Source organism: Lissotriton helveticus, chromosome 1_1 (assembly GCF_964261635.1).
Source record: "Lissotriton helveticus chromosome 1_1, aLisHel1.1, whole genome shotgun sequence".
In the NCBI taxonomy this organism is placed as follows: domain Eukaryota; kingdom Metazoa; phylum Chordata; class Amphibia; order Caudata; family Salamandridae; genus Lissotriton; species Lissotriton helveticus.
In genome coordinates, this window is record NC_136057.1 from 1850899481 (window position 1) to 1850920789 (window position 21309).

At 47.1% G+C, this 21309-nt stretch overlaps 1 protein-coding gene across 2 annotated transcripts in view; it reads left to right on the forward strand.

Moving 5' to 3' along the window:
- The first annotated feature begins 13353 nt into the window (after nucleotides 1–13353).
- The window catches only part of TRMT1L (tRNA methyltransferase 1L), a 522615-nt gene continuing 514659 nt past the window's right edge, over nucleotides 13354–21309 (forward strand). The window contains exons 1-2 of one of the 2 annotated variants that reach the window (XM_078641383.1): nucleotides 13354–13505; nucleotides 18025–18132. In XM_078641383.1, the coding sequence (XP_078497509.1) occupies nucleotides 13466–13505; nucleotides 18025–18132 (148 nt within the window). In that variant the 5' untranslated portion in view covers nucleotides 13354–13465. Of the gene's footprint in view, nucleotides 13506–17009; nucleotides 17142–18024; nucleotides 18133–21309 lie in introns of those variants that run through there. The other variant, XM_078641388.1, reaches the window with a different exon arrangement.

Consider the following 21309-nt stretch of genomic DNA (forward strand, 5'->3'; position numbering starts at 1 on the left):
ATGTGCAAGCGTACGGTGTGTCTTTTGCTCACGGCGTTTCAGCACAATGCGCGCATGGCGCGCTTTCACAGTTTTTTGTGTCAGGAGATGTGCAAGCGTACCGCGTGTCTTTTGCTCATGGCGTTTCAACACACTGAGCCTCTCAAACAAGAAACGTCAACAATCTTCAGAGACTGAGAGCGCGCCTGCGCGTGACAAACCCTGACACGGCTGTGCCCGTTTGTGGGGAGGCCCGGCTCTTCTTAAATCACACCAGGTGGCCCGTTTCAAATCTTCCAGCCTTAACTTCTACCGCAGTGACAGTGGCGCAGGGCAGCAGGTCACACAGGAAATTTAGGAAGGCGAGCAGAGGGAGGGCCGCAGGCCCAGGGCGGGCGCGGCAGCCATCTTGCACGGAGGGGGGAATAGATACATTTCCGTCACTCTAGTGGGAGTAAAGATGACTTTTACAACTGCCAAGCGATACAAAAGGGGATGATGGACGGAGCGTTTGAGCAAATCAAACACTCACCCCCAGTCAACTGATCTGGGTTTAATCCATCACCATTCTTTAGCCCACTCAGCCACCCCATTTCAGACATGGCTATATGCAAATCAGTCTGACCCTGTGCCTCATGGGAACAGTCCAGCCCGAACTGCCAAGCCATGTCTTCCATGGACCGGAAACAAGCATCCTGGGACCGGTTTCAGATTCATGATCCTCATCAGCCAGGCTATCTTGAATCCAGTGGCCAAGTGAGCAAGGGACTCATGTCTGAGCATACCCTGCCACACTTACGGCGAACAAAGCAATACAAAAGGGGATGATGGACGGAGCGTTTGAGCAATTCAAACACTCACCCCCAGTCAACTGATCTGGGTTTAATCCATCACCATTCTTTAGCTCACTCGGCCACCCCAGTTCAGACATGGCTATATGCAAATCAGTCTGACCCTGTGCCTCATGGGAACAGTCCAGCACGAACTGCCAAGCCATGTCTTCCATGGACCGGAAACAAGCATCCTGGGACCGGTTTCGGATTCATAATCCTCATCAGCCAGGCTATCTTGAATCCAGTGGCCAAGTGAGCAAGGGACTCACGTCTGAGCATACCCTGCCACACTTAGGGCGAACAAAGCGATACAAAAGGGGATGATGGACGGAGCGTTTGAGCAAATCAAACACTCACCCCCAGTCAACTGATCTGGGTTTAATCCATCACCATTCTTTAGCCCACTCAGCCACCCCATTTCAGACATGGCTCAATGCAAATCAGTCTGACCCTGTGCCTCATAGGAACAGTCCAGCCCGAACTGCCAAGCCATGTCTTCCATGGACCGGAAACAAGCATCCTGGGACCGGTTTCGGATTCATAATCCTCATCAGCCAAGCTATCTTGAATCCAGTGGCCAAGTGAGCAAGGGACTCACGTCTGAGCATACCCTGCCACACTTAGGGCGAACAAAGCGATACAAAAGGGGATGATGGACGGAGCGTTTGAGCAAATCAAACACTCACCCCCAGTCAACTGATTTAACCCATCACCATTCTATAGCCCACTCAGCCACCCCATTTCAGACATGGCTATATGCAAATCAGTCTGACCCTGTGCCTCATGGGAACAGTCCAGCCCGAACTGCCAGCCATAAAAATAGCAGCGGAGGAGCAGGGAAGATGGAGCGCGCTTGTCAGATGTTTCCGAATAAATTTTCAGCATCATTAGAGTCTAATCTCCGGCAGACAGAGATGAAGAGAGAGAGGGGGGAAATAAACAGGGATTGCTGGGGCGGCGGTGGCAGACGATGGGGGAGTAGGAACCATTTGCAAGTGAGATGGATATTTTTAGAAAATGGCTGTGGCTCTTTCGGGCAGTGCGGGGTGCTAGATGCTGTTTTAGCTCCGCCCCTGCCACAGAAACACGACCCATCCAGTGGTTGGGCCCGTGGGAGAGGTGGGGGATTCTACTCCCTTCAGTCGCAGAGCTGCCGATCAAAATGTTATTTCCGTTTTTTATTGTTTTCTTTGCCAGCAAATACATTCTATTTTTTTATTTCATGATGCATGAAAAGCACAGGCAGTGCACGCTTCCGTTGCATATAGTGCAGGCAGCAGGCGCGGTGCGTCCATTGGGGCGTAGGGGCGAAGCCCCACTAAGCCCCATGGACCCACCACGTCGTCACTAGAAGCCAAACACAATTATTTTAAAAAATCGCGCTATCTGCCGGCTGGGAAACCGGGAGACACCCGACCTTCCCGGAGTGCGCAAGGGGGGTGGGGGAGGGAGGATCGGGCTGCTGCAGCTGCGCAAGTGTATTTTTGGGCACAAACATGCCCGCGCATGCGCAGATCGTTTTCTTGTGAATTCCCCCTTAGAGAGAGGACCAGGGGGCGGGCCGCAGCCCCCGGGGTTACACAGGGCGACTGGGCGAGGAGTCATGGTGCCCCCCCAGCCAATCCTGGCGCAGGATTGGCTGGTCAATACATAGCCGGATTACATAACCCCTGACGGATAGCACGGCCGACTTTGGTGCTGGGAAACCAGGTTCGAGCCTCTTATCGAACCATAAAAATGTATACATGACTTACTTTGGTGTTAAATAAATAGATATTTTAAAAAACAAATAAAAATGATGTTCCGACTAAGGTGTGAAATTGGTGTCGAATAAATACATGTTTTTAAAAACAATTAATATTAATCATGTATCATTGGTGCTGGAGTACAAGGTTCGAGACTGGTATTAAACACTGACAAGCTGTGTGCAAGTTATATGGTCATAAAAATACATGAATGATGGATGCAGGATGGGTGGATGCATGAATGAATGATGGATGGATGGATGCAGGATGGATAGGTGGATGGATGGATGGGTGGATGCATGAATGAATGATGGATGCAGGATGGATGGATGGGTGGATGCATGAATGAATGATGGATGCAGGATGGATGGATGGGTGAATGCATGAATGAATGATGGATGCTGGATGGATGGGTGGATGCATGAATGAATGATGGATGCAGAATTGGTGGATGGATGGGTGGGTGGGTGGATGGATGGGTGGATGCATGAATGATGTATGGATGGATGCAAGGTGGTTCGGGCTCGCTCGCTGTGCTCGCTCGCTGCGCTCGCTGCGGTGCAATATGCAAATTAGTTTACGCCTCACCACTTTCAAATGTCACCAGCCGCCCCTGGCAGGCAGCATATGTTTAGCAGGTAATGCAGGTGTAGTAGATGCGACTGCCGCAGCAGTACACCATTCTCTACCACAGAACATGTTTAGCGCAGGCGGTGGCAAGTCAAGCTTCCCTCACACACTGAGAGTACGTACATCGCAGCCAGCAGCAGTGCACGCTCCCCACTGCTGTGAAATGGTACGGCTCCTGGTGCAGTTGCCAAAGCCCCACTTACGCATGCACACACGTGAATATGTCCACACAAGCGTCCCTCATACACACAGGTTACATAGAGCATGGAAAGTAGCAAGGTAAGGATCTCTAACATACGAGCCCTGCATATACAGCAGTAACTTGAGCTTCTCTTACACAAAGAAAGCACTGTACAGCAATAGCAGCAACATTGTATTTGCAAGGCATCCCCACACTCAGCGCAAGTACATCATGGACAACTTATTGTGCAACCTCCCCTTGCTCCCAGGACATGCTGCCCAGTCAGGGGCAACTTCCATCACAAGAAGAACAAATACAGCACTTAAAGCTCCACTGCAAGCTGCCTCCCATACCGACAGACACACACTCACTCTTACAGCAATGACAGCAGCAGCTAGGCGAGCTTCCCAGCATACACTGGAGCAGGTCCTGCACTGTGAGCAGCAACTCAAGTTTCTCTCATACACATACAGCAAAGGCAGTGCACCGATACTTCACACTCAGCAGAAGTACAGCATACACATCATCAGTGTAGACGTCCCTATCACACATCCAGAATCAGTATATAGCCCAGAAGTAGTGAAAGCTTCCCTCATGTGCTGAGAACAGATACAGACTTGTCAAAGCAGTAGAGTGTATCCAGTTTTTAAACCTGAGGGGTGGGCTGAGTTCATTTATCTTGTTCAAGACTGACAGCGTAGAGCAAGAGAGGATAATAAGACCGACAAAGATTAGGCCTTAAAACTCCACCATGTTTGCTTATTTGTATGGCCAAGGTAAAAAAAATGTTTAAAAAAAAGATAATTATATAAGAGTTTCTGATGTACTAATCAGGACGTGGGCTTTTGTCTATGATCAGAGATGGTAGGCAGAGGCCTCTGGAAAAAACACTCTCAAATGGCAGTTCCATTACGATCGTGATAAGCAGTACCTTAACTTTCACAAGTACCCGTTCGGACCCGATGGTCATAAGCAGTTCCTGATAGCTGTGCGCTCCGGTACTCTAAAGAGCACCATCTACATTGCAAAGCCTGGAGCCAGTTGTACGGTAGACTGTGCAGCAAGTTTCATTGCAATATCTGGATACATCTGGGTTGTAGGTGCTAAATCCATTAGATTGCAGGGCCGGGAACCAGTTTCAAGGCAGAGGTGGAGAGTGAGTGTCCAGAACTGCTAGACTATCTAGTTCCACTGCAGATTCTTTTACAAGCTCCAAGAACTCAATTATATGAACACTGTTCTTGAGTAAAGTCATTACAGTTCAATATCTTTTTATTCCAACATATTTCTCATTTGTAACCAGTTTATAATTTTCATCTGTACATGGATTTCTTCACTTGTTTGACAACATCTTAGGTCATGCCAACACTTGTTTCGTCCGTTAACAGTAAAACTGGACTTCATCAGGGCTCTTAGCATTTGATATTCTCCGTTCAGTTGGTCAGGCGTCTAACGGCTGTTAGACGCCTGACCAACAGGAGCACACAACCCCACAGTCACAACAAGTGAGTACCATTTAACTCCGAGTCCAGAACTATTACGGGCCTATAAATAGATTTTGGAAACCGACGTATAAAGAAATATCTGGTCTAACAATATTTGAAATGAGCAGAACGGAGAATATCAAATGCTAAGAGCCCTGATGAAGTCCAGTTGTACTGTTAACGGACTAAACACGTGTTGGCATGACCTAAGATGTTGTCAAACGAGTGAAAAAATCCATGTACAGATGAAAATTATGAACTGGTTACAAATGAGAAATATGTCGGAATAAAAAGGCATTGAACTATAACGACTTTACTCAAGAACAGTGTTTATATAATTGAGTGATTGGAGCTTGTAAAAGAATTTGTACAAGGAGAAGAAATTGTTCTTCTGTTGAGTGGGAGATCGGGTGGCTCTCGCTCCTCCTGAAGCACTAAGATTCCGTTGAACATAGGGACAACCATTGACCCAACATGAGTGTGCGCCATTACCCAGTCACTGTGTCTTATTTGTTTCAGATCCACTGCAGAGCCTGAAGCCAGTTGCATTGCAGTGTCTGGAAAGAGCTGCATTACAGAATATGGAAACCGTGGCATCACAGGTGCTGAATCCATTTGTACTGTGGGGAGGGAACCAGTTTCATCACTGAGGTGAGAGGCTGTGGTCTAATTGTACTGAGAAACAGTTTCACATCTGGAATCCTCTCCATTTTTAGATTTGATCCATTGTTGTTGCCAGAGTAGGAGACCCAGTAGGCACTTCCGCCCAAACAAACAGAGTGGTTGCTATGCCGGCGAACACCTGCAGTTCTTATCATAACTACAAGCATTTGCAATGCAATAGGACTTGCATTTACGCAAGACCTAATGCATTGCATCACGGACAACGGGAGGGGGAACACAGACAACGGGAGTGCGGGCTGGGGGAGGGGGGAGAAGGGGGCGAGTAGGCACGGACAAAGTTGTGCTTACAGTCTAAATAACACATACCATTGTACTGTGTAACACTCGAAGTGTAGTGAAGGCAGGGCCTTGCGTGCACACATTGCTATGTTAGCATGAGCTAATTAGATGTTTAAACGCCATTTTGCAGCTTTCGCACATGACACTGCATGTATCTGTTATTGTAAGTTAGACTGCTTGAATTTCTTCGCATGAGAAAGGCTTGTTTTCAATATCCCTAGACTTACATTGTGACCTCAGTCTGTACAGTGTGTGCAGAAACCTCCAAGGTTACCATAACAATGTAAGCTGTTATTTGGGCTGATCGGCCCATGCTCTAGACACAACATGCACACAGCTGCAGCAAACTGAAATTCTAGCGCCTTAAATATTGCACTGCATGCATGATTAGGACACTTGGAGAAAAGCCTTTTCCAGAGAGAAAGAGAGAGAGAGCTTTGCTGATCCTGATGTGATTCACTTCTGCTGATCTTGGAGGTATGGGGTTCCCCATTCAAGCCTAAGAGACCTTCTATTATTATAAAACCTTGTTCCTAGCTGGGAGGGTGGTACACAAGGCACTATAGGTTCTGTTTCCACTATCATTATAATATGATTTCTCCCTTTGTGTTTTATGGAATTGTAACAATGCTGATCGTATTATTTTTAATCATATACCTGCTTATGTTAGCAAAAATACTGCATCTTAGAGCACGTCGTTAAAATAAACATTTTAAACTTTTCCGTGTCTCTATTTACTCACGTTGTGGACTGGTATGAGAATGACAAACGAAAGAGTGTTCTTGATTCCCACCATTCCTCAGAGTAACCTAAGTTGTATGTTCTGGGTTGTCTAATCATTGGTAACTACGCTATAGGACGGAGAGCTAATGAGACACTGATGCTAGTCGGTTAGGGGTTCTAGGTACTGAGGTGATTTTTTTGGTACACCACAATTCACTGAGGTCCTGGGTCGCTGTGCACAGTTCTGTGTATGAGCAGAATCTCCGCAAAAGAAGTAAAGGGGCCAGAAGCCATGGGAGAGTACAAATAACGACATTGCCATAATAAGGAGGTGTAATAATGAAAGACTCTAAGACTTATGTGCTTGAGTAAGTCTTTATTCCGGAGCGCCGGGGCTTGGCTGTTGTTCGCGGTCGGCGCCAAGCAAACAATATGGCCGCCTTCCGCTTCCTGTCTCACAACATCCTGTTCCGGTGTCGGAACACTAGAGCGCTACCACATATCTCCCCCCTTTATGCACAATAAACAAATTTACAAAAGTCTTACTTCCAGTCCATCTCATAGTCCTTGAATCTCTCAGGTACCTTAACTCTTCTTCCTACTCGAGTCTCCACTCTCTCATCTTTTCTCTCTCCTCCTGTCGTCTTGTGCTCCGTCCGCTCTCGTACCTTCTGCTTCTCTGTCCTTTTCCTTCTTCTCACTACCTACTTCGCTTCTGCTTCTTCCTTCTGTTGTCTCTCTCCTTTCGCCTTCCTCACCTACTGTTTGTCCTCCTGCACTATCAACGTTCTCTCCTTGCCTTTCTCCACCTTCACTTTCTCCTTCCTCGAAGACATGCTCTGTTCCTTCTTCCGTCTCCTCTTCCCACTTCAGTATCTTGCTACACCTTGCCATTCTGTCCATAGACCATATCTTTCCGTCGCTCAGGAGGGCCGACCGGGCATAGGGCTCCACTACTTTGAGGGGAGGTGAGAACTTGCTTTCCCCTTTTCTCCTCATGATGGCTAGCTTCACCCTCACCCAATCTCCCTTGTCTAGTTCTGTACTTCAAGTCTTTCGTCTTCTGTTGTAATGAGCAGTGTAGACTTCTTGTGCTCTCTCTAAATTTTTCCTGACCACCGCCGGTGACCACTTGCTCTGGACAACCAACTTCCTCCATGCTGCGTTGTCTTTGGTGAAGGCCTCTCTACCTCTTAAGATCTTGAAGGGGCTGTAGCCTGTGCTCCCTGGTGTGATGCGGTATGCCCAAATCATCTTTTCGAGCTCTTTTTCCCAGTCCATACCATCCTCAATGGCTGCCTGTATTGTGCCCATTATCACCCGATTAAAGCGCTCTACTTGGCCATTTCCCGCAGGGTGATAGATCGGGGTGTGCTTCACTTCGATGCCGTTCCTGTTGGTAAAGGCGATCCACTTCTCTGATGTGAATTGGGGGCCGTTGTCGCAGGTGATGATCTTTGGGATGCCTTCACTGACAAACGTGGAACGCAAGAAGCGTATTACCGCCTCAGTGTCCGCATGTTCCAATACTTGTAGTTCTGGCCATTTAGAATACTTATCAATGACTACTACCACGTACTTCTGAGTACCCTCCTTATCCAGGACTGGACCCATTATGTCCACCGACAACATTTCCCACGGGCCATCCGGAATCGGGAATCTCCCCAAAGGCGGTCTCAGCATGCTCTGCGACTTGTCTGACTTAGCACAAGACTCGCATGTGCGCACATGCCGTTCTACTTGCGCATCGATGGCTGGCCACCAGTATGCTTGTCTGGCTAGGGCTTTCGTTTTCGTAATCCCTTGATGCCCTTCATGTAGTAAAGACATCAGATGCTCTATAATGTTCTGGGGCGGGACCACCTTGTCTCCTCGGAGTAGGAACACTGGATTTTCCGCCAATGACAGCTCCTCTCTGACCTCCCAGTATCTTTTCAATTCCTCCTTCAAGTGTCTTTTTTCTGGCCATCCATGGACGACGTATCCTTTCACGGCCTCTAGGTCTGTGTCTTCCTTGTAGGCCTTTTCCCAGTCTTGGGCGCTTATCACTTCCTCTGTGTCCTGGATGGTGGCCACCACGTAGCCTTCCCAATCTTGCTTCTCTCCGCTCCTTGCCTCGTCCATGGCTGCCGCCCTGCTAAGAAAGTCAGCAACTTTGTTCTGTGGCCCTGGAATGTGTTCAACCTCATAGACGAAGTCCAATAGCCGAAGGGTCATCTTGGCGATTCTGGGTGTCGCATGATCATGTCCGCTGGATGTCAGGACACGAACAAGGGGTTTGTGGTCGGTTTTCACTAGGAACTTGGCTCCCCACAAGTATTGCCTAAATTTCTCCACCGCCCAGACCACTGCCAGCATTTCTTTCTCCACCACGCTGAACTTCTCTTCATTGGGGGCCAACGAGCGGGAGGCGAAACTGATGGTTGACATCTCTCCTGATTCCGCCCTCTGCATCAGCACCGCCCCTAGGCCGCGGTTACTGGCGTCCGTGGTGAGAATGGACTCTGTGCTTGGGTCGAATCCCTTGAGGGGAATGGCCTTACCCATTTCTTGCTTGAGTGCATCGAATTCCATTTGCTCTTCTGTTCCCCACTGGAATCTATTTCTTTCCTTGAGCAGTTGTCGAATATAGTGTGTTTTCGTTGCAAAATGAGGAATGAACTTGCTGTAATACTCGGCCATTCCTAGGAATGACCGAACATCTTCCTTCTTTCCCGGAGTGGGCGCTTCTATAATGGCTCTCATGTTTGACTTCTTGGGGGTTATCCCTTGTCCACTCACTTCATGGCCAAGGTACGTGACAGATTGGACTCCCAAATTGCATTTTGTCCATTCGGCGGTCAGCCCGTTGTCTTGCAATCTCTGCAACACTTTGTGGAGTTTCACGTTGTGATCTTGCTTCGACTTCCCCATTACCAGAATGTCATCCTGGAAGAACAGAACATCTTTCAGGTCTTTCAAGAGTCTGTGCATGATCTTCTGGAAAACAGCCGCGGCTGAAGCTAGGCCGAAGGGCATCCTCACGAACTTGTAGCACCCGAATGGTGTGATAAATGATGTGAGGTGGCTGCACGACGGATGAAGCTTCACTTGATGGTAGGCCGACGACAAGTCCACCGTGGAGAACCATGTGACATCTTTAGTCTTTGCTAACATTTCATTGATGCGCGGCAGAGGGAATTTGTCTATGATAATGTTCTTGTTTAATTCTCTTAGGTCCACGCAGAGACGTACCTTGCCGTTGGGCTTTTGGGCTACAACCAGGGGAGATAGCCACTCCGCACTCTCAATCGCCCTGATGACACCTTCCTTCTCCAGCGTGTCCAGTTCTGTTTGCACTGCCTCTCTGCTGCGGAAGGGGATGTTCCTCACTTTGTGCACCACCGGCACTGCTCCCTCTTTCAACTTGATGAGGTGTGTGTACTTGCCCAGTTCACCAATCTGCCCGTTGAAGACTTTGGGATACGTCGTCTGCCACAACTGCACATCTTCCTTGACCTCCATGTCCATGAGTAGGATTTTCTCAATACCACCCGGGTTGAGCTGAATCCCCAATGCTCCTTGGTCTTTCCAACTCAGCACGGACGGGCCTCTCTCTGCGACATACAGCTTGCACTGCGCGTGACGGCCTCTAAATTCAAACATGAGTGGACAGTATCCCAACATGGGAATCTTTTGTCCGGTGTATGTAACCGGCCTCACATCCATGGGTAAGAGCGTTTCTTTGATTCTTGACGCAAAGTTGTCTTTCCATACTCGTCTTTGAACAATGGATATGGGCGCTCCACTGTCTGCGATCATCTCCAGGGGTATCCCCCCTATGTGCATGTCGAGCCGGGGTCTATCTGAGTTGGAACCATCCATTTCTAGAATTTGGACATCAATGTACAGGAATTCCTCTTCCTCCACCTTGTCTTCCTGATCACTGGAATCATCTCGCTGATCTTGGTCCACCAAGCGCACCACGGCGTTTTTTGGTTTCCTGCGACACACCTTCTCGTAGTGTCCAAAGATGTTGCAGTAGGAGCATCTGGCCCTGAAGGCGGGGCACGCCTTGTCGTTTCCTAGATGGGCATTGCTACCACACCTGTAACACTGGGTTTTCCCTGTTTTGTGTGACTTGCTATCCGCCTGTGGTCTGGCGGTGAAATCAGCTCTATTTCCTCCCGGGGTCTTCCGTGTCTCATTCTGCTTCCAACGGTCATTTCTATTTGGCGCCATTACTTTGCATACAGTTTGCGACTCCTGGGCGTCTCTCTTCGCTGCCTGAGCACACCTTCTCGATAGCTCGGCTTTCTTGACCATCGCCCAGATTTCCTTGAGCGGAGCGTCGCCATTCACCCACAATTTTTCCTGTATGTGAGAACTGGAAGTATGCATGATAATCTGGTCCCTTATGAGTTCATCATGCAGTCCCCCAAATTTGCACGTGAGAGCTAACTTCCTCAATGCTACGACGTACTCGTCAACAGACTCGCCGCTTTTTTGCTTCCTCTGAAAGAAGTTGAATCTGTCAATGGCGACACACACCACAGGTCTGTAATGTGCGTCTAAGTCCTCGATAGCATGATCAAACACCTCAGTGTCCCCTGCGCCTCTCTCACCTTTCACAATGGTGTAATATATCCTGAGCCCTTCTGGACCTAAGTTATGAAGCAAAATCTTCTTTTTCCTTTTGCTCGTAAATGGGGTGTAACCTTCCTCTTCCAGTGCCTCCAGATAGTTAAGAAAGTACCTCTTCCAGTCTTCCCATTTTCTTTCCGGTTCTCCACTTTTTGTTAGGAATGGAACCAGTTGGGTGAGGGACGTGCTCTGGTTGGCCATGGCTGGGGCTTTCCTCCTGGCCTTAGCTACAGTGACTGTCTGGCCGGACTTCCTGGGGCGTCTTGTTCCCCTCCATCGTCCTCCTTGTTCTCTTCCTCGCTGTCCTCCCCTAGTCTACTCTTAGTGGGGATAGATGCTGCTTGCGAGCTGCCTCCTGTCCCTGGACGCGAAGAGCCTGCAGTCTCCGCCAGCGTGCGCCGCTCTGCTTGGGTGCCTGGACACTAATGAGGGCCCACTGCGATATTTTGAGCTTGGTACCTTAATGTCTCCCTGTGGGTGTCCTCCGATGCCCTGCTGTGCTCTCTTCCCACTCAGGGTGCGGTCCCACTGGGCAGTGTCCGTTTCTGTGCCCTGGTAGCAGATTTGGGCTCCACTCTGGCTTGAGGGTGTGCTGGTTCCTTTTCGCGCCAATTTGCTGCTTTGCCTCGGCTCCTCTGCCGCGCTCCGGTGATGTTTCGGTGTCTCACGCTAGATGCGTGCGCTCGCGAGGGTGTCGCGTGAGCGTTCGGGTATTTAAATCCCCCAACTCGTCGCCATTGTAATAATGAAAGACTCTAAGACTTATGTGCTTGAGTAAGTCTTTATTCCGGAGCGCCGGGGCTTGGCTGTTGTTCGCGGTCGGCGCCAAGCAAACAATATGGCCGCCTTCCGCTTCCTGTCTCACAACATCCTGTTCCGGTGTCGGAACACTAGAGCGCTACCACAGGAGGGACTAGCAAGCCTCATAATAAATCAGACTGTAGCATTTAGGAAAGACAATGACACAAGCCAAGTAAAAACATGGGCGCAGCTTCCACTCCAAACTCCATTACTGCATGTCTCACAAAGCGAGCAGCGCATGTGAGCTGCCGCAATAGGCTCGACCTAAAAAATGGAAATGTCACACATAGGTATGGTAAGCTCAAAACTTAGCAGCTGTGCCTTGTAGTGAGTGCTTCATGAAGCTCGTTTTGTTAACGTAATTGTAATAGGATAAAGGTTGGTTGATCACATCAGGTTAACATTTGAGGTGCCAAGCCAGACCAAAAAATGTTGCTTGGCCATTAAAACAGAGCAGTAAATTAGAACATATTAATATACCAGCACTTTTTTCTTAGAAAGGTGAGAATCCTAACAGTGTTGATTTCAGCCGTCACTGCAGTGCACCTTTCAATACACCTTATTTCACACACGTGCCCAGAAATGATTCATTGTACAAATGCATACATGCCAATAGACCCGATTCAGGCTAAAAATGGCTTTATGTTAGCTGTCTCCCACCTGAAATTGCATTTTCTATAATGCAAGTCAATGGGGAATATTCATTCTCTCGATGTTTTACTTTAAATCTCCCACGTCTGTCCTAAAATGTTGGCATGTATGCAAATGTACGAATCACAACTAACTTGATTAAACACATATTAACGTGTCTGATAACCGAAAGAATTCTGCAATTCATACTACGCGTGCCCATCATAAAGAGTGCCCACTTCTGAAACTGACACGCTGTCGCTGTCTAGCATGGAGCATTTTTGGTTGAAACACTTCGCCTAGGTGCTAGCGTCGTGTGAAAGGAGATCCCGTGAATGCTGCAAAGCGGCCATCTTGGAATAGAGCTGGACTCAATGTAAATGAGTCCGTACAGGATAATTAGCTTAATGTCATTAGAAAAATTGGCTGACAAATAGTGTAACTTTTTTAAACATACCTCATCAATATGCATTGTTTTAGGAAACAAATGAAATTGTATTATTCGTTATTCACCCAAGTAATTAAAATAAAGTTTCATTAAAATATAGCTGCATGCCAAAAGTGCATAACATGACCACGGCAATATTAATTAATTGCGGTTTGTTATCGTGAAGTATGGGTTCAAGACGTGTGACCTTTGCGAATGCGCAAGTGTTCCACTTGTTTTCTAATAGCAAACGGAAAACTCGTAAAAGAAACTTCACATCGTTCCAATATGGCGGCTGGCAGCAGTAGTGACGTACTGGACATGAAACCCTTTGCCATTACTTGCGATTGTGACGTGATCTTTGTGCGTTCTAGTAAGAACTCTTGTGGTTGGAGATATTGGAAGCCAGGTTGTTGCTGTAGCTGCCAGGCTCCCAGGTGTCCGAGATGGAGGACTGCACGTTCGTTACCGAGGATTGTGAGGAAGGTAAGTTCACAGGAGGGAATCGGATATGGAGTGGTACCCCTTCGTTTCACGTAGAAAGTTGACATTTAACTCGCAGGGAGATATATAATTGATAACTACAGATTTTCGTCCCTCACTATTTTGGTTTGACACAGCATGAGGGGGCTGTGCCTTCCCTCGCGCCAGACACAAGTTGAGAGAGGGCTGGCTGCCCCTTCATTGGGACAAAGAACCATAGGAATGACCCAACTCTTTAGAGATACATTAATATTTTCCATCATGTTTATTCAGTGTTTCACAGATTTTGCAGACCAAAATCCACAAATCTCGTGAAATTAGATGGGCCGCGTGACCTTAAAGCAGTGTTGTTGAGACTAGTGTTACATCCTTGTCTGGCTTACCAATATCATTTTCTAGTTCTGGTACTTACTTGAATGATTGTAGTTCTCCGTACAACATGTAATTTCAAATAAACACCTTGACATCAACGTACTAGCTTTTTCACTCTATTGAGACCCGCGATGTCACTGGTAGGATAGGTGTAGTAAATACTATCATCACTGTTCCTCTCTGGCTAGACAATACTATTATACTTATGACATCATAGAATGCCAGAGTGTCTCTGTAGCTGACTGTACCTTTCTATTACCTATTGTGACAGTTGGTCATCTGAGGCTGAGCTACCAACAGCGAGCTCCTGGTGGGGTTTACCTTATAACTTAACTTATCTGTCTAACCTGGAAGAAACCTGCAATAAAGGATCTTAACCTATCAAGTGGACTCTGCATCTTCCTTTACCACATTTTGGCGACGTTTTCTTGAGGATGAACCTGCGTATGCACTAAAGAAGCTACTTCAACAAAAGAAACTAAAGAAAGGAACTAAGGACTTTATGAAAATTACATCTACACAAAAGGTAAAAATTACATCTACACAAAAGGTAAAGCCCAGATGACCCCACCAGTGTCCTGTGCCACCTGGACAGCCTACACCCTGGGCGCATGTCTTTACCTCAATTCTTGTTAGCGTTCAGTCAACCAGCCGTCTACAACCTGAGCCTTTGTTACTGTTATGCCTGCTGTCACCTTGCTTCTGTCAGCTGAAAGTCTTCCAGTATTACCCTTCCCTGAGGCCTGCAGTATGTTATATTAAGTCTAGCCTTCGTACAGTGTGGGAAGAGTCAAGTGTTGGCAGTAACTGGCAATTTATGTAAAGTGCTCAATTGGCTGCATCAGAGACAAATACTATGAACCTTTCACCAGCGCATAGATACAGCGCCGCTTCAGCTTGAGCCTTCGTGCCTCCCACCGTCCGGACAGTATGACATGTTTGGGGAGTTTCTCCAGCTGTCCCGGATCTGTTTGAGGCTGCCCTGTGTGTGCTTGTCACGGCTCTGTCGGGAGAAACCTGAAGCATTGGTGAAGAGTAAGACGTGTTGATCAATTTCACCTGCGTACACTCAATTGCCTTCGTGAACAGTGCGATGTATACACAAGTATGGAGGCAGAGTCTGTTCATTGTGCGGTGAATGTGTGTAAAGCCTGGACGGCCTCAGCGTCAGTCTCCCAAGTTTTGCCTTGCTGTGCTCATTCACTCACCGTCTTGTATCCCGCTGTCCGTTGGTGACGGTTGGTCTGCAACCATCTTCTCTCCTTCCTGTCAGCCTTTCATCTGATGACGTCCCTGAAATGCTTCGGGGAGTTGGTGAGGCCGGGTTCTTCTCGAGTCCTGTGACGCCTGTGACGCCGATCTTCACGCTTCTTACGCCGCCGCGACCGACGTGGCTGCCATCTTGTGATTGTTTGGATCGTCATAGCAACCACTGCCACTCGTAGCGTTTTCAGTCTATTGCGTGAGTCTTGGGAGTTTGTTTTTTCCTTCGGTGATGTACACACCAGTGTATATTTGGATCTCTGAGTTTTCTTCATGAGTGCTAACCATGAAGCTTCGTTTAGAGGATGTAGGAAACAATGGAGCGGAAGAGACTTTGCTCATGGAAATAATCACTCTGTACTCAGCTGACAAAAACCCACGACGACTTCTGGAAGCTCAACAATGTCGACAGAGAACAGTAAACACAGAACCCGGGTGAGAGGTCGCTCACCGAAGCTGGCATTGTTACTAATTTGTTTTAAAGTGTTTAGCTTGCATATTGTTTTCAGCATGATCTTTTGTGTGGTTGGTAGTCTCTTCAGTGTTTGCCCTATCGTTTACATCTGGGATCAGATTGACAGTATTTAACTCTACCGAAATCATTTTTCTAGGGTTATGATGTACACCATAGTGAATCCTATGTAGGGCTTAGTGTCGTTTCGTTTATCAGTGTGGGTGTGATGTCATAGTGGGTAGTCCAAGCCCATACCAGTTCACAAGGTGTGTGTTTCACTAGTCCTTGTTGAATGTTTGCGAATAGTCTCTTGTCCCAGGGTTTTAGTCTTTATCCTGTCGAGTACCCTAGTCTGGAGATGTTGGTTTTTGTGGGTAGTCCATGCCCATGGTTGTACCCTTACCTGAGTATGTTGGTGTTTGTGGGTAGTCCATGCCCATCTCTTGTCCCAGGGTTATAGTCCATACTATGCGCTGTACCCTCGTCTGGGGACGTTAGTGTCTGTGGTAGTCCATGCCCATGGTTGGTTGATTGGGGATGTTGAAGGGTAGTCCATACCCGTAGTATGTTCCATAAGTATTAATGGATAGTCCATGCCCCTTTTCCCAGAGATAATTTGTTTACTCTGCGGTGTACCCTTTTCAGGGGAGGTTAAATGTTTTTTTTGGGTAGTCCCATGTTCCATAAGTAGTTATGGGTAGTCCATGCCCTTTTCCCAGAGATATTTTGTCTACTCTGTGGTGTACCCTATTTAGGGGAAGCCAAAAATGTTTTTGGGTAGTCAACGCCCATGCTGTCCTGCAACGTACCCTTTGCAAGAGAGGTTCAACGTCTCCTGATATTGGTAGAAAATGATTGTACACGGTGTTTTGTCTGAGTCTACCTGCTTGTAGCTACTGGCCAGGGCTTCATTCAGGTGAGATTTTCAGTTGTATTTTTATCATACATTTAGTGTCGGCGTATCCTCTTCAAGGGTAATGTTAAGGATAGTCTTAGTTTTGTTTCAAAACCTTACTCTATTGTTAAGGGAAGGGGATGTGGCATATAATGTCATAATACTGATTCTTTGTTCTCTTCTCTCCTAATAATACCTCATGCTAAAGTCCTCTTTTGTTGTACACTACTAATAATTTTGGTTCTTCTAAATTGTGTACTTCCTTACTATTTAGGGCATATTAGGTATTATTGTTGATTATTCCTTTGTTCTGCTATTACTCCATAAAGAGAGAGGATGTGTAGTAAATACTATCTTCACTGTTCCTCTCTGGCTAGACAATACTATTATACTTATGACATCATAGAATGCCAGAGTGTCTCTCTAGCTGACTGTACCTTTCTATTACCTATTGTGACAGTTGGTCATCTGAGGCTGAGCTACCAACAGCGAGCTCCTGGTGGGGTTTACCTTATAACTTAACTTATCTGTCTAACCTGGAAGGAACCTGCAATAAAGGATCTTAACCTATCAAGTGGACTCTGCATCTTCCTTTACCACAATAGGGATTTACAGCAGCACAGAATAATGCCAACGTTCCATTTGCACTTACCTGGTGAGACTTTCATATACAGGTGATTAATAGTGATATACGTTAAGACGTTACTCTACTATTGTCGCCGCTTGATTTGAATGTTGAGGTAAAAAATAACTTTCAGTTCAAATTACACCTGAATTAACATTCAAGTACACTTTTTATAGTGAATATCTGATAAGAAATGCAGCAAGAATGAAAGCTTCCTTTTTTTAATACACACAGTCACTTTACTCCATAGTTGCTAAAATTGGGCGTGGCATACGCACAGTTGACGAGCCTGCCTATTGACTGCCAATGTCCTTTTGCTTTAACTAGTATGCCTGAAGCTTAGCTGGTGATCGTGAAAGAGGATGAGAGTTTCAGCGTGTACCTGACGGTATTTTGTGTCCTTGCTTTCCATGACTGCTCACATGCAGCCGGCTATGAGCTGGGAAGTAAGCGTTAGTATCTCCAATTTACTGTTATCCTCCGAGTCCCCAAAGTACGCTGCATGCCTTTACCGTTCCTCCACTATGTAGCAATGAATGGCACACTGTTTGAGGATGCTATCAGGTAAAAAGTTGGTCCTATGCAAGCAATCTCAACAAGGCAACATGGCAAATGGCTGGCTCACAACTTTAGATATGACTACTTGACCCATGTAGGTTAAAGGGGGAAAAGTGCATGACTGTGATAGACCTGCTGCACGATCTTCATTAAATCCTCCGCATTTTCTGAGGCTAGCTAAAAACAAATTTCCCCAAATTGAATGTGTAGCGTACAAATCTTGTGTGGTCATTTTAACATGCCAAACATGTAAGACTTGTCCAGTGAACATTTTATGGTTCCATAGTTCAGGCATGCACGTGGTGAAACAAAGAATGGCAGCACATGGTCTTTACCTCTTCATACCTTCCTTCAGATAGCACAGCTGCAGGTGACACTTCAGTTATGGCAGAAATGTCCGAGGACATCAAGACAGAAGAGTCTATGGAAGGGGGTGTTCCCACAGACGAGTCCGCACAGATAGGTGAGTTAATGTACATCTGCCTTTTGTTAAATTACCACAAACATAAACTATCCTGTAGTCTGACTTTTACTGAAGAGTAAAACTTGTTCAATTTGACAAAAGCCCAGAAATCGCTTCTTGTGTTGCAGGACTTGAAGTTGCACATAGGTTACCTGGCAAGGAGTCCAGGAGCAGGTTCATACTGCTTTCTTTATCCGTGAGTGTGTGCATTTATATGGTGACAATAGAATTACTTTTTTTTTTTTTTAAAGATTGTTGTGTTTAAGAAAACTTAACCAAGACCAATGACTCATCATTGAAATTGCTCTCCCTCCCTCGCAGCTACACCATTAAGTGAGGCCTTCTCCGAGCCCCTGCACTCTTGAGTGTTGGTGTTTGAGGCCCTCCTCCACCCGCAGGTTTCACCTGCGCCTCATCCCTGGTGGTCCAGTAGACCTCTGTCTCCAATATCTCGCTCCGCTTTTTCACTCGCTTTTTTTACCCTAATCTCAATCTCCCCCTTTCACTCTCCTTCTGTCTTTCCTCCACTCTTTCTTGCAGTTTTGCTGCCTTATTTGCACTTTTCTCTCTCGTTTTGCCTTTTTCCTTCTGCTTTTTTCAGCCCGTTTTTCCCCGCCGCCCCTCCCACCCCTGCCCCAGCATGACCAGTTTGACCGGCCTAATCCAGCTCCCCTCCCAGCTGTCCAGCACTCCCCGACCCCTACTTAATGGCGTCCGCGCCGCCGGCAAGCGTGTCTGCACCCTGACTCCGCCAGCTCGTGACCGAACCCATGCACTCGGCAGGACTAACCCTCGACCTCTTCTTCACAACAGGAAACTCAATCACCTTCAGCCACACCACCAAACTCCCATGGACTGACCATCGATGAGTCCACTTCACCATCAGAACATCCACAGACACTAGCACCTGCTCCCACGAAGAAACTGGACCAGAATCACTGACGACCAGCTAACCTCATCACTCAGCAACTCCACCCCAACCATTGCCGAAAACGACAACCCCAACACCGCAGCCCGAACCCTGCACAGATGGATCTCCGACAGCGCCAACACCATAGCCCCACTCAAGAAAAACAACACCCAAGCCAAGAAAGCTAGATGGTTCACCACCGAACTTCGAGAGTCCAGACGCACTTGGCGCCGCCTCGAAAAGGCCTGGAGAAACACCAAATCCACAGAAGCTCACCACAACTTCAGAGCCACCACCAATGCCCACCACCAGCTCATCAGAAAAACGAAGAAAAAAGAGATTGAAGACAGAATTTCCACTCATGCACACAACAGCAAATAACTCTTCAACATCATCAAGGAGTTCGCCCAACCCACTTCGAGTCCACCGACATCCCTCCCTCACAAGACCTCTGCGACAAACTCAGTACCTTTTTTTTTCCACCACAAAATGAAGAGCATCTGCGACAACTTGGAAGACAACCAACACTGAACCCTCACCAACCACCCTGAAGCCAGCCCTCCCTACCAAAGACTCACTGAAGACGATGAAGTCGATCCACCCCGGGGCCCCCACGGACCCCTGCCCCCGCCACATTTTCAAAAGAGCCGCAGACAGCATTGCACCCATGCTCTGCCGCTCACTGACAACCGCCTCGTTCCCTGATGACTGGTAACACGCTGAGATCAACCCCTCCTGAAGAAACCCTCGGCGTACCCCACCGTCTTAAAAAAAAACAGGCCCATCTCCCTCCTCCCGTTGCCAGCAAAATTCCTCGAGAAAGCCATCAACAGCCAACTGGCCACATTCATCGAAGAGCACAACATCTTCGACTCCTCCCAATCCGGCCTCAGAAAAAACCACAGTACGGAAAGCGCCCTCCTCGCTGCAGCAGGCGTCATCCGTACCTTACTGGACAAAGGTGAAACAGCAGCCCTCATTCTCCTCGACCTCTCAGCGGCGTTCGACACAGTCTCTCACCGCACCCTAATACGCAGACTCCACAACGCAGAAATCCAAGACAAGGCCCTTGACTGGATCCACTCCTTCCTCTCCAGCAGAATGCAGCGGGTCAGCCCCCCCCTTTCCTCTCGAACCCTACACCTTTCACCTGCGGAGTCCCCCAGGGGTCCTCCCTCGGCCCTGCCTGGTCGGTTTACTTTAATCGCCCCATCTTTCATCTGATATGTACCTTTGATGTTCTTGTGTACAACATTTCTTTGTAAAGTTGTAAGGCTGTGTGTGTGTGTCTTTATTATATATCTGCAATACATTTCTACTCTTTATGTGATGATTGGTGAATATCAGTTTTGCACGTGGTTCTCTGCCAGTGTGGAGTTTCTCCCTGTTACCATTGTCTTTGTAAATATGTAAAGAGAGAAGATCATTTATTTTACCTTTAATGTGTGTGCTAAGCATGTCCCTTTGGATAATCTATTAAGCTTTGATGGGTGGTGGTATTCTATTTTTTTTTTTAGGAGGCAGAGCCAAGTATTTTCATGGAGTGGGGGTGTTACAAAGTGATTTCTATTCCTTTGTCAGATGCAGGTAGTTTATATGTTGCACTTTGATGAACCTGCACCTTGGTAAAGGCCACTGAATTTAAGTTTTCAATTAGTATGATAGATGTTACTTTTGGACTTTATGCTTATATTCAGGTTCTATCGGGGAGAACAATCTTGGTAGGCATTCTGGGCACTGGGCCCAACATTCTTTGACATGAAGCTCAGCGCATGTTGAATTTCATTGTGTTACCAGTAGAAGGGTGTTGGGTATACATGCAAGCAATGCACTTTTTTCCCAATCTTTAGGGCGACTGAGAACTCTGTCTAATAGGATGCCTAAATGTTTAGTTCTTGTAACTAGGACTGCACCAAATAAAGACAGTTTGACTTTCTGAGTGTTACTTATCATGAGCGGTTTATTCTTAGTTATTCAGGAAGGTTCCTGTGTTCTGCCATAAAGTGCACAGTGAATTAAGGCGGGCCTCGTCTACAGTGGCATTTGTGACCCTTTGGGAGGACTTCAAGTGCACAATCGATTCCCCTTGTATGTCTGAGACTGTATGACGGTTATGAGATTTCACTTATTCCCGGACCTTTGTTGTGGCCTTGCTTTTCAAGACCTTGCTCCAGTAGCAACGTGTTATGGTGTGGGGCAGTACATTTTAAGTGGGGGCAATGGTTGTAGCATATTTCTGCTGCTTCTGAACACTTGCATCCGATATC